This window comes from Anolis sagrei, chromosome 9 (assembly GCF_037176765.1).
Source record: "Anolis sagrei isolate rAnoSag1 chromosome 9, rAnoSag1.mat, whole genome shotgun sequence".
NCBI classification, from domain to species: Eukaryota; Metazoa; Chordata; class Lepidosauria; order Squamata; family Dactyloidae; genus Anolis; species Anolis sagrei.
The window spans coordinates 8285647-8297666 of NC_090029.1; the positions used below are offsets into that span (position 1 = coordinate 8285647).

At 44.9% G+C, this 12020-nt stretch overlaps 1 protein-coding gene across 1 annotated transcript in view; it reads right to left on the reverse strand.

Moving 5' to 3' along the window:
* Positions 1-907: 907 nt before the first annotated feature.
* The window catches only part of ACSBG1 (acyl-CoA synthetase bubblegum family member 1), a 63130-nt gene continuing 52017 nt past the window's right edge, over positions 908-12020 (reverse strand). The window contains exons 12-14 of the mRNA XM_067471255.1: positions 8336-8475; positions 3784-4030; positions 908-2782 (exon numbers count right to left, since the gene is read on the reverse strand). Coding sequence (XP_067327356.1) covers positions 2706-2782; positions 3784-4030; positions 8336-8475 — 464 coding nt within the window. The 3' untranslated portion in view covers positions 908-2705. The remainder of the gene's footprint in view (positions 2783-3783; positions 4031-8335; positions 8476-12020) is intronic.

A 12020-nucleotide genomic window follows, 5' to 3' on the forward strand; every position in this document is an offset into this window, starting at 1 on the left:
TATATAGCAATATTAAATAACCACTCACAAGCCGTTTCGCTTTGAAATTGATATATTGCTTGTATCTCTGCAGCGAAGAAAGACACTATTGACTTTTTCCCACCACCACTTCCTTTTATACACCTTTCCTGCCCATCTCCCCCTTTTCTCTTCTTGATTTTAATTTTAATGTTTCTTTTACTTGTATATTGTTTTCTAAGGCATTGAATTATTGCCTATGTTGTACGTCGCCTTGAGTCCCCTTTGGGGTTGAGAATGGCAGGATATAAATATAGTAATAAATAAACAATCTGGCTACCAGTATTTTAAAAAACCTAAAATCAGGACAGCAAATAAAGAAAAACACTCAGAAAACAGGGGAATTCCAGACAGGAAACAATCAACACCTTCCAACAAAGGATTCCCCCAGACAGGAAGCAGCCAGGCTTTGAAGCTGCAAGGCTATTCCATGCTAACCAAGCAGGCCAATTGCAACATTCATACCTGCCACAAACAGACAAGAGTTCTTTCTCTCACCCTGGACATCTATCTATCTATCTATCTATCTATCTATCTATCTATCTATCTATGGAAAGATGTCCATGGTGGGAGATAGATAGATAGATAGATAGATAGCAGCCAGGCTTTGCAGCTGCAAGGCTATTCGCTAATGAAGCAGGCCAATTACAACATTCACACCTGCCTCCAACAGACAAAGAGTTCTTTCTCCCACCCTGGACATATTTCCACAAATAGATAGATAGCAGCCAGGCTTTGCAGCTGCAAGGCTATTCAACGCTAATCAAGCAGGCCAATTGCAACATTCACACTTGCCTCAAACAGACAAGAATTCTTTATTCCAACTCTGGACATCTTTCCATAGATAGATAGATAGATAGATAGATAGATAGATTAGATAGATTAGATAGATAGAGAAGCAGCCAGGCTTTGCAGCTGCAAGGCTATTCAACGCTAATGAAGCAGGCCAATTGCAACATTCACACCTGCCTCCAACAGACAAGAGTTCTTTCTCCCACCCTGGACATTAGGCATGTGCAATCCATGGTTCTAAAGTACTTACAAAACTAAAGTTCTTGTGGTGAAAGCTAGGGGGCGCTGGGGCTTTGCTTCTACAGTGTTGCTAAAGTTCTGGTGGTGAAAATTTCAGAACTCTAACACAACTTTCAAAATTTCATTACAAATGGCAGTTCCTAATAGGTTCTCTCATAAAAGTCACCAATAATGAAATAATAATGAAATTTTGAAAGTTTTGTTAGAGTTCTGAAATTTTCACCACCAGAACTTTAGCAGCACTGTAGAAGCCAAACATTCCCACCTGCCTCCAACAGACAGAGTTCTTTCTCCCACCCTGGACATCATTCCACAGATATATAATAGGCATGGGCAATCTATGGTTCTAAATGGTGGTGAAAATTTCAGAACTCTAACAAAACTTTCGAAATTTCATTAATATTTCATTATTAGCAATTTTTATGACAGAACCAATCAGGAACTGCTATTTATAATGAAATTTTGAAGGTTTTGTTAGAGTTCTGAAATTTTCACCACCAGAACTTTAGCAACACTGTAGAAGCAAAGCACCAGCGCCCCCTAGTTTTCACCACTGGAATGTTAGATATTAATAGGCATTGGCAGTCCATGGTTCTAAAGTACTTACAAAACTAAAGTTCTGGTGGTGAAAACTAGGGGGCGCTGGTGCTTTGCTTCTACAGTGTTGCTAAAGTTCTGGTGGTGAAAATTTCAGAACTCTAACAAAACTTTCAAAATTTCATTAATCTTTCATTATTGGCAATTTTTATGACAGAACCAATTAGGAACTGCTATTTATAATGAAATTTTGAAGGTTTTGTTAGAGTTCTGAAATTTTCACCACCAGAACTTTAGCAGCACTGTAGAAGCAAAGCACCAGCGCCCCCTAGTTTTCACCACCGGAATGTTAGATATTAATAGGCATGGGCAATCCATGGTTCTAAAGTACTTACAAAACTAAAGTTCTGGTGGTGAAAACTAGGGGGCGCTGGTGCTTTGCTTCTACAGTGTTGCTAAAGTTCTGGTGGTGAAAATTTCAGAACTCTAACAAAACCTTCAAAATTTCATTAATCTTTCATTATTGGCAATTTTTATGCCAGAACCAATTAGGAACTGCCATTTATAATGAAATTTTGAAAGTTTTGTTAGAGTTCTGAAATTTTCACCACCAGATCTTTAGCAACACTGTAAAAGCAAAGCACCAGGACCCCTAAAATTGCATTATAAATGGCAGTTCCTAATTGGTTCTGTCATAAAAAAAATCATCAATAATGAAATAATAATGAAATTTTGAAGGTTTTGTTAGAGTTCTGAAATTTTCACCACCAGAACTTTAGCAGCACTGTAGAAGCAAAGCACCAGCGCCCCCTAGTTTTCACCACCAGAACTTTAATTTTGTAAGTACTTCAGAACCATTTAGAACCATGGATTGCACATGCCTACTGGACATCATACCCAATTTTCCTAGTTTCCAACAGACCTCACAACTTCTGAAGATGCCTGCCATAGATGTGGATGAAACGTCAGGAGAGAATGCTTCTGGAACATGGCTATACAGCCCGGAAAACTCAAAGCAACCCAGTGATTCTGGCTATGAGAGCCTTCGACAACACAAAAATAAAGAAGGCGTCAATTAAAACTATTGGCTTCATCTGCTCATCCTGCCATGTTGATGTTTAATCCCTGTAAAAAGAATCTATTGCATCTTTGTATTTCTCAGCAACCGCTTGCCGCTTGAGCTTCATTGTCGGACCTACGAGAGAAGAGGATTCGTATTTAGTGGGTTCTCATGGCAAAGGAATAAAATTAAAGAAGACACCCAAGATTTTTGCAAGAAACCTACTTTTCCCAGCCCTGCTCTTCTAGAGAAACGTTTCTCAACCTGGAGGTCAGGACATCTGGGGGGAGGGGGGGTTCAGAGGGGTCGCCAAAGACTATAAGTAAATACAATATTTTCTGTTGGTCATGGGGGTTCTCTGTGGGAAGTTTGGCCCAATTCTCCCATTGGTGAGGTTCAGAATGCTCTTTCATTGTAGGTGAACTATAAATCCCAGTAACTACAACTCCCAAATGTCAACGTCTATTTTCCCCATACTCTACCAGTATTCACATTTGGGCATATTGATGATTTGTGCCAAGTTTGGTCCAGATCTATCATTGTTTGAGTCCACAGTGCTCTCTGGATGTAGGTGAACTACAACTCCAAAACTCAATACCCATCAAATACTTTCAGTATTTTCTATTTGTAATGGAGTTCTGTATGCCAAGTTTGGTTCAATTCCATCATTGGTGGAATTCAGAATGTTTTTGATTGTAGGTGAACTATAAATCCCAGCAACTACAACTCCCAAATGTTAAGGTCTATTTCCCCCAAACTCTACTAGCATTTACATTGGGCCATATTGGGGATTTGTGCCAAGTTTGGTCCAGGTCCATCATTATTTGATTCCACAGTGCTCTCTGGAGTTAAGTGACACTGACGAAGTACTTTCTCATTCTTTGTATGCTTCCTGGTGGTTTTTATGGCCTTGTAAATCAGTTAAATTTGCCTCCCTGCATAAGCAGTATCTAAATTTCCTCAAGGTCAATGCCCATCAAAACCTTCCAGTCAATGCCCATCAAACCTCAGAGGATGCTTGCCATAGATGCAGGCGAAACGTCAGGAGAGAATGCCTCTAGAAAAACGTCATATAGCCCAAAAAAATCTACAACAACCCAGTGATTCCAGCCATGAAAGTCTTCGACAATACTTACCAAATTCTCCTCCGGAAATGGAGAAATCTTTTTCTAAGACGGCCCATTTCTGAATGCGCTGAACGTTGGCAGCTGCACGTGAATTGACTCGGTTGATGCCATCTTGGATGGCCGCATAAACAGCCTGGTCCCTCATCCTTACGATTTCGGACACCGTAGTCGCTTGGCTTCCAACTTTCTGGCAAAAATCCCTTGCCTCCTGGGTCAAAGCATCTGTAGGGTCCGAGGTTTCGAGATCTATTGCACACTGGAAGGAAGGGAAAAGTTTAAACCCAGGTTGGCAAAGTAGAGTGTCATGAATACGTTTTAAACAATTGCAATTTTCAGTGTGAGAGGGTATATCAAAAGTTTTACACAAAGAATGGCATTAGACGTACAGACGTACAAGGGGCGTTCGTGAAAGATTTCCCCAGACCCACTTCCTGTAGACTGAGAGCAGTGAAACTTGTCCCAGTTCTGAGTCCTTCTCCCCATGGGTGCCACCTTGGGACACATACTTATTTTATTTATGGCATTTATATTCCACCCACCCGCAGGGGACTCAGGGTGGATTACAATCTATATAAATAAAAATGTAATGTTCGTTTGTGGGATTCACAGAACTCAAAAACCACTGGGGGAATTGACACCAAATTTGGACACAGGACACCTAACAACCCAATGTATGTTCTCCACTCAAAAAAACCACGAAAACAAAAAGTAGAAAGGACTTCTGAACTATATGTCCACAAAGGAGAAACTGCTTATCTACAAAGAGACCCATGGCCACGCCCCCTCCTCCTCACGGGGAAACAGCCGGCCATGAAAGCTTGATGAGCCAGGCGCGCGTGCATGGCCCCACACACACACACACACACACACACACACACACACAAGAGAGAGTGGGCACCATGGGAGAGGAGGTGGAGGCTTGCCGCATGGAGCCCCTTCTCTTTCCCTGCTCTGCCAGGAGGGCAGTCTCCTCCTCCTCCACCTTTCCCTGTTGGCAGAGGCGGCCCTAGGTAATTTTCAACGGTAAGCAAACAGTATTTTGGTGCCCCCCCCCCAACCAATCATTGATATATATTTTCTGTTCGTCGTGGGAGTTCTGTGTGCCATATTTGGTTCAATTCCATGATTGGTGTTCAGAATGCTCTTTGATTGTAGGTGAACTATACATCCCAGTAACTACACTTGCTGCACTTGCTTCCTTGCCTGGCCCGCTTTGGGTCTGGAGGCGTGCCTGAAGACCCCGGTGTGTGCACCAAAAGTCACCTCTTCTCCTGACTTTCTCCTCAGCCATTGGGACCAAGAGAGAGAGAGAGAGACAGAGACAGAGGTGGAGATGCCCACCTTTCCTGAAGGTAGGCACAAAAACAAAGGAGGGAGCAGAGGTGGGAGATACCTCCAGCCGGAGGGGCTCTCTCTCTCTTGGTCCCAACGGCTGAAGAGAAAGTCAGGAGAAGAGACTTTTGGTGTGCACGTAGGGTCTTCAGACACGCCTCTAGACCCAAAGCGGGCCAGGCGCGGCGGCTCCACCCCTTGGCCCACCCGTGGATTGGGGAGAGGAGAGGAGGCGGGTGGAGCGCCGGAGGATCGGGAAAGGGAGCCGGTCATGGGGAAGGGATAGAATGCGGAGAACGATTGAGTGCCGGCTCTGCTCGCGCACCCGGTGGCTGGGTAGAGCAGGAACGAGAGGGGCTAGGCGAGGCTCAAGGGCCCGGCCCCTTTGGGAAGAGGATCACCCGGCAGCGAGGCAAGAAAGCCGAGGCTCCCCCCGGACTGCTAGGGCTGTTGTGAGCTGAGGGGGCGCTCCTCAAGTGGCAATTGAGGGGCATTTACAGAGGTGCCTCTGCGTCCCTGGCAAAAAAAAGTGTTCTGCGACCGCTTACTTTGCGTAATGGACAAGCCGCCCCTGCCTGTTGGAAGAGGCCGGCGGGTGGGGGACAGACTTTCTGTAGACCCTTCTTTCTTTTTTAACTCTTTCCTTTCTGTCTGACATACTTGCCTGTCTCCAGCAACACAAGCACACATTTAACACACACACACACACACAGGAGGTAGCTGCCTCTGCCACGCTCCACCTGAAAGGACTCCCTTCCCTTCTTTCCTCCCTCCCTTTCTTTCCTTTTTTTCCTTCCTTCCCCTTCCTTTCCTTCCCTCTTCCTCCCTTCCTGTCCCTCCCTCCTTCCTTCTCCTTCCTTTCCTTCTTTCCCTCCTTCCCTTCCTTCCCGTTCCTCCTTTCTTCTTCCTTTCCTTCTTTTCCTTCCTCCCTCCCTTCCTTTCCTCCTTCTTTCCCTTTCTTCATTTCCTTCCCTCCCTCCTTTCTTCACCCCTCCTTCCTTTCCCTCCTTCCTTCTCCTTCCTTTCCTTCCTTACTTCCTTCCTACCTATCCCTCCTTCTTTCTTTTCCTTCCCTTCTTTCCCTCATTCCTTCCTTCTTCCTTTCCTTCTGTCTATGTAAGATATAAATACAATATTTTATACATTGTTATATAGATTACTATATAATATGTATATATATATATTATTACTATATAATACAAATTAAATGGGACAGCCAAGAAGGAAAGAGAGAAGGAATGAAGGAGGGAAAGGGGAAGGAAGGAGACAAGGAGGGAGGGAAAGAAGAAAAGAAAGAAAGATAGAGAAGCAAGGAAGGAGAGAATGAAATAAAAAAGTGAAAGAAAAAGAGAGGGAAAGGAGGAGAGAAGGAACAAAAGACAGGGAGGGAGGGAGGGAGGGAGGGAAGGAAGGAAGGAAGGAAGGAAGGAAGGAAGGAAGGAAGGAAGGAAGGATGCAACCAAAGAGCAAACGATGGGGGAAAGTAACAGGTAGAGATGGAAGAAAGAAGAGAAATAGGAAGGGAAAGAAATAGAGGAAAGAAAGGAAAGAGGGAAGGAAGGAAAGAAAGAGGGAGGGAAGTTTGGCCACAGCAACGCGTGGCGGGTACAGCTAGTCTATATAAATAAAAATGTAATGCTTGTTTGTGGGATTAACATAACTCAAAAACCACTGGGTGAATTGACACCAAATTTGGACACAAGACACCTAACAACCCAATGTATGTCTTTCACTCAAAAAATTTTGATTTTGTCATTTGGGAGTCGTAGTATACTGGTTACTATACGGGATGTAACCAGAGCGTGGACTACTGTGGCCAAGTCAGACTTCCCAAGGTACGGGCGCAACTGGCACACAAGTTTTAACTGTGTGAATGCTCCCCTGGTCACCGCTGAAACCTGGGGTTTCAGGCTCAGCGACGAGTCCAAGATCACACCCAAGCTGCGAACCTGCGTCTTCAGGGGGAGTGTGACCCCATCCAACACAGGCTGTAACCCTGTGTCCTGTTCGGCCTTACGACTGACCCGGAGTACCTCTGTCTTGTCCGGATTCAATTTCAATTTGTTTGCCCTCATCCAGACCATTACAGCGGCCAAGCACCGGTTCAGGACTGAACAGCCTCTTTAGAAGAAGGTGGGAAGGAGTGACAGAGTTGGACATCATCCGCGTACAGATGACACCGTACCCCGAAACTCCGGATGATCTCCCCCAGCAGCTTCATGTAAATATTAAACAACATGGGAGACAATATTGATCCCTGTGGAACCCCACAAGACAATGGTTGTGGGGCAGAACAGGCGTCCCCCAGCAACACCTTCTGAGATCGACCCTCTAGGAAGGACTGGAGCCACTGCAGCCTCCAAGGCCCGCATGGTGTCCCAGAAGAATACCGTGGTCGACGGTATCGAAGGCCGCTGAGAGGTCCAGCAGAACTAACAGGGACACACTCCCCCTGTCTAGCTCCCGGCATAGATCATCCACTAAGGCGACCAAGACTCTTTCAGTTCCATGTCCCGGCCTAAAGCCAGACTGTGCCGAATCCAGATAATCCGTGTCTTCCAAGAATACCTGGAGTTGTGAAGCCACCACACATTCCAGGACTTTGCCCAAAAAGGGGAGATTGGAAACTGGCATAACTTCCTCGTTGGAAAGAGGTGGAAGTCCAATGGTGCGAGGTTGGGTGAATCAGGGCGATGCGGTAGAATGTCAAGGCCAGAGGAGCATGCTTTTTCCATTTGGGCAACAGGTGAGTTGTGGACTGGTGGAGCATGCCACATTGTCTTTTGGGGAGCATGCCACATTGTCTTTTGATTTGGATGGCCTCCAGTAATGTCCGCAGCAGTGAAGCCTACTCTGCCCCAGGGATCATGGTCCCCTTTTCTAGGAAATCCATCAATAGGTTGTTGTAGGTTTTTCGGTCTGTATGGCCATGTTCTAGAAGCATTCTCTCCTGACGTTTCACCTGTATCTATGGCAAGCATCCTTGCCTAGTTTCCAACAGACTTCACAACCTCTGAGGATTGAGTTGTCGAATTAATGCCACTTGAACTGCCATGTCTCAATGCTAAGGCCTCATGGGTTCTGTAGTTTCACAAGGGTTTTTGCCTTCTCTGCCTTACCAAACTACAACTCCCAGGATTCCATAACGGCAGTTCAAGTGGTCTCCAAATGTATTGAATCCACAGTCTAGATGCACTCAGGATGTTTTCGTTCTGCTCGCCTCCCTTACCTTTAAAGTCAGCAGCATGGACAAGAATTTCTTCTGTTCTCCAACTAACATGGCGTTGCTAATAATCGGCAGTTCCTTCTTGACGGCATCTTCAATGGGGATGGGGGGAATGTTTTCACCCCCGGCTGTAATGATGATCTCTGAGAAATAGAAAATGCAAAGTGGTTGAGTCGAATACGAGAAAGAGCATTTTAAAAATTTGTGCAAAAAATCTATTCAGAGATGAAAAGCTTGGACTGCATAAAACACACAGATCAATGTTGTTGTTGTTGTTGTTGTTGTTGCTATGTTATGTCTTTCTTAGAAGGCTTTTCCTTGTAGCAAAATAATATGGTTGCACTATTTACAAGAACAAGGTTTCCATAACACAAATAAAGTTCTTTATACTTCCTTCTTTGCTTCCACACTGGGCTTCTTTCTCATGCAAATAAGCAGCTTCACTCTCACTGAGCTTCCACTCACACCGAACTTACACAGAAGCTTCACATAGTAGCTTTTTACACACAGCAGCTTTCACACTGGAGCTTCACACACGAGGTCTTCAACCTGGGGCTTCTCTCACCAAAGCTTTTCACACCAGGCCTTCTCACACTGAGGCCTACCTCTCACTGAGGCCTCTTTTCCACTGAGGTGAACTAACACTGAGGCCTTCTCATACTGAAGCCTACTTACACACTGAGGCCCTTCTCCCACAGAGACCTCTCATAGACTGAGGGCTACAAGCTACTGGCATACCTGCTTATATTGAAGTGCAGCTAATGCTGAGTTATTGCATCCATTTAACCCTTTCTGTACTCACCGAAGTTTCTCACACCAGACCTTCTCACACTGAGGCCTTTCTCCCACTGATGTGAACTAACACTGAGGCCTTCTCATACTGAGGCCTACTTACACATTGAGGCCCTTCTCCCACAGAGACATCTCACAGACTGAGGGCTACAAGCTATATATACCTGTTATATTGAAGTGCAGCTAATGCTGAGTCATTGCATCCATTTAACCCTTTCTGTACTCACCGAAGTTTCTCACACCAGACCTTCTCACACTGAGGCCTTTCTCCCACTGATGTGAACTAACACTGAGGCCTTCTCATACTGAGGCATACTTACACATTGAGGCCCTTCTCCCACAGAGACATCTCACAGAGTGAGGGCTATAAGCTATATACCTGTTATATTGAAGTGCAGCTAATGCTGAGTCATTGCATCCATTTAACCCTTTCTGTGCTCACTGAAGTTTCTCACACCAGACCTTCTCACACTGAGGCCTTTCTCTCACTGAGGTGAACTAACACTGAGGACTTCTCATACTGAAGCCTACTTACACACTGAGGCCCTTCTCCCAAAGAGACCTCTCATAAACTAAGGACTACTAAGCTACAGATACACCACTTATATTGAAGTGCTGCTTTTGCTTTTGACGAGTCATTGCATCCATTTCACACAGCAGCCTTCACACACGATGGCCTTCAACCTGGGGCTTCTCTCATCGAAGCTTCTCAATACCAGGCCTACTAACACTGAGGCTTTTCTCCCACTGAGGCTTCTCATAGGGAGACCTACTTACACACTGAGGCCCTTCTCCCACAGAGACCTCTCACACACTGAGGGCCACTAAGCTACAGGCACACCTGCTTATACTAAAGTGTACCTTTTGCCAAGTCATTACATCCATTTAACACAGCAGCCTTCACACTGGAGTTTCACACACGATTGCTTTCAACCTGGGGCTTCTCTCACCAAAGCTTCTCTCATCAGGACTACTCAGACCAAGACTTTTCTCACACTGAGGCCTTTCTCCCACTGAGAGGAACTACCACTGAGGCCTACAAACACAGAGGCCTTTCTCCCACAGAGACCTCTCCCAGACTGAGGGCTACTAAGCTACAGGCATACTTGCTTATATTAAAGTGCAGCTTTTGCTGAGTCATTGCATCCATTTAACTCTTTCTGAGCTCACTGAAGTTTCTCACACCAGAACTTCTCACACTGAGGCCTACTAACACACTGAGGTTTACCTCACACTGAGGCCTCTCTTAGACTGAGGTCTCTCTTAAACTGAAGCCTCTTCATACTGAGAGAAAGTAACACTGACACATGCTAAGCTGCAGCACACCTGCTTATATTGAAGTACAGCTTTTGCTGAGTTGTTGCATCCATTTAACTCTTTCTGTGCTCACCGAAGTTTCTCACACCAGACCTTCTCATACTGAGGCCTACTAACACTGAAGTTTACTTCACACAGAGGCCTCTCTTAGACTGAGGTCTCTCTCAAACTGAAGCTTCTTCATACTGAGAGCAACTAACACTGACACATACTAAGCTACAGGCATACCTGCTTATATTGAAGGGCAGCTTTTGCTCAGTCATTGCATCCATTTAACTCTTTCTGTGCTCACCGAAGTTTCTCACACCAGACCTTCTCATACTGAGGCCTACTAACACTGAAGTTTACTTCACACAGAGGCCTCTCTTAGACTGAGGTCTCTCTCAAACTGAAGCTTCTTCATACTGAGAGCAACTAACACTGACACATACTAAGCTACAGGCATACCTGCTTATATTGAAGGGCAGCTTTTGCTCAGTCATTGCATCCATTTAACTCTTTCTGTGCTCACCGAAGTTTCTCACACCAGACCTTCTCATACTGAGGCCTACTAACACTGAGGCCTACTAACACACTGAGGTTTACTTCACACAGAGGCCTCTCTTAGACTGAGGTCTCTCTCAAACTGAAGCCTCTTCATAGTGAGAGCAACTAACACTGACACATTACTTACTTTACTTAGGCAGTTCCTCGTTGGTCGAGTAGGATAGTCTTCCAGGATCAGTATTCTGGTGGGTCCGTAGGTGACCGTGGAGCCCTATTCTTGACCTGCATTTTCTCCCGCAATGAGGGCATTGGTTTCCAGGTGGAAGGCGGTCTTGGTCGGGGTTGGCTTGATGCGCCTTCCTCTTTGCACATTTCTCTCTTTCACCCTCCATTCGTGCCTTTTCAAATTCTGCAGCACTGCTGGTCACAGCTGACCTCAACTGACACATACAAAGCTACAGGCACACCTACTTATATTGAACTGCAGGTTTTGCTGAGTCATTGCATACATTTAACCCTTCCAGTGCTTTACTCACATTTTTGTAATTAAAAGTACCTAGTTAACATTCAATATTTCTGACAATGTGTACATAACGTAATTAGTGAATAATATGGTAATTGTGTAGAAAAACACATGGCTGAGTTCACTGAAAATCAATACTCCCATTTGGAACGACTTTGTAGTTGCTTCTTCACTGTCAAGAGCAGACTCACGACTGCCCCTTGTTGCTGTTTTGGAAACCTGGCAACACTAAGTGAGCCATGACTTTGGCATTCTTGGGATGTGCCACTGGTGTGCCTTTCATAAAATCAGCAAGAGAGGGCAGAGCAGGACAATTTACAGAAACACTAGGTGGCAACAGCAGAGATGGAATGTCAAGGCCAACAAGACAAAAAACATAGGCTTGACACCAAATTTGGACACAACACACCTATCAGACCAATAAGTGACCATCACTCATAAAAACACTGAAAAACATAACAGAAGAGGCTTAAAAACCCAAAAATACATTGCAACCTATGTGCCAAACCACATATATACGCACATACACATATATACACAAATATACAAAGTAAAGGCTTCCCCTTGGCA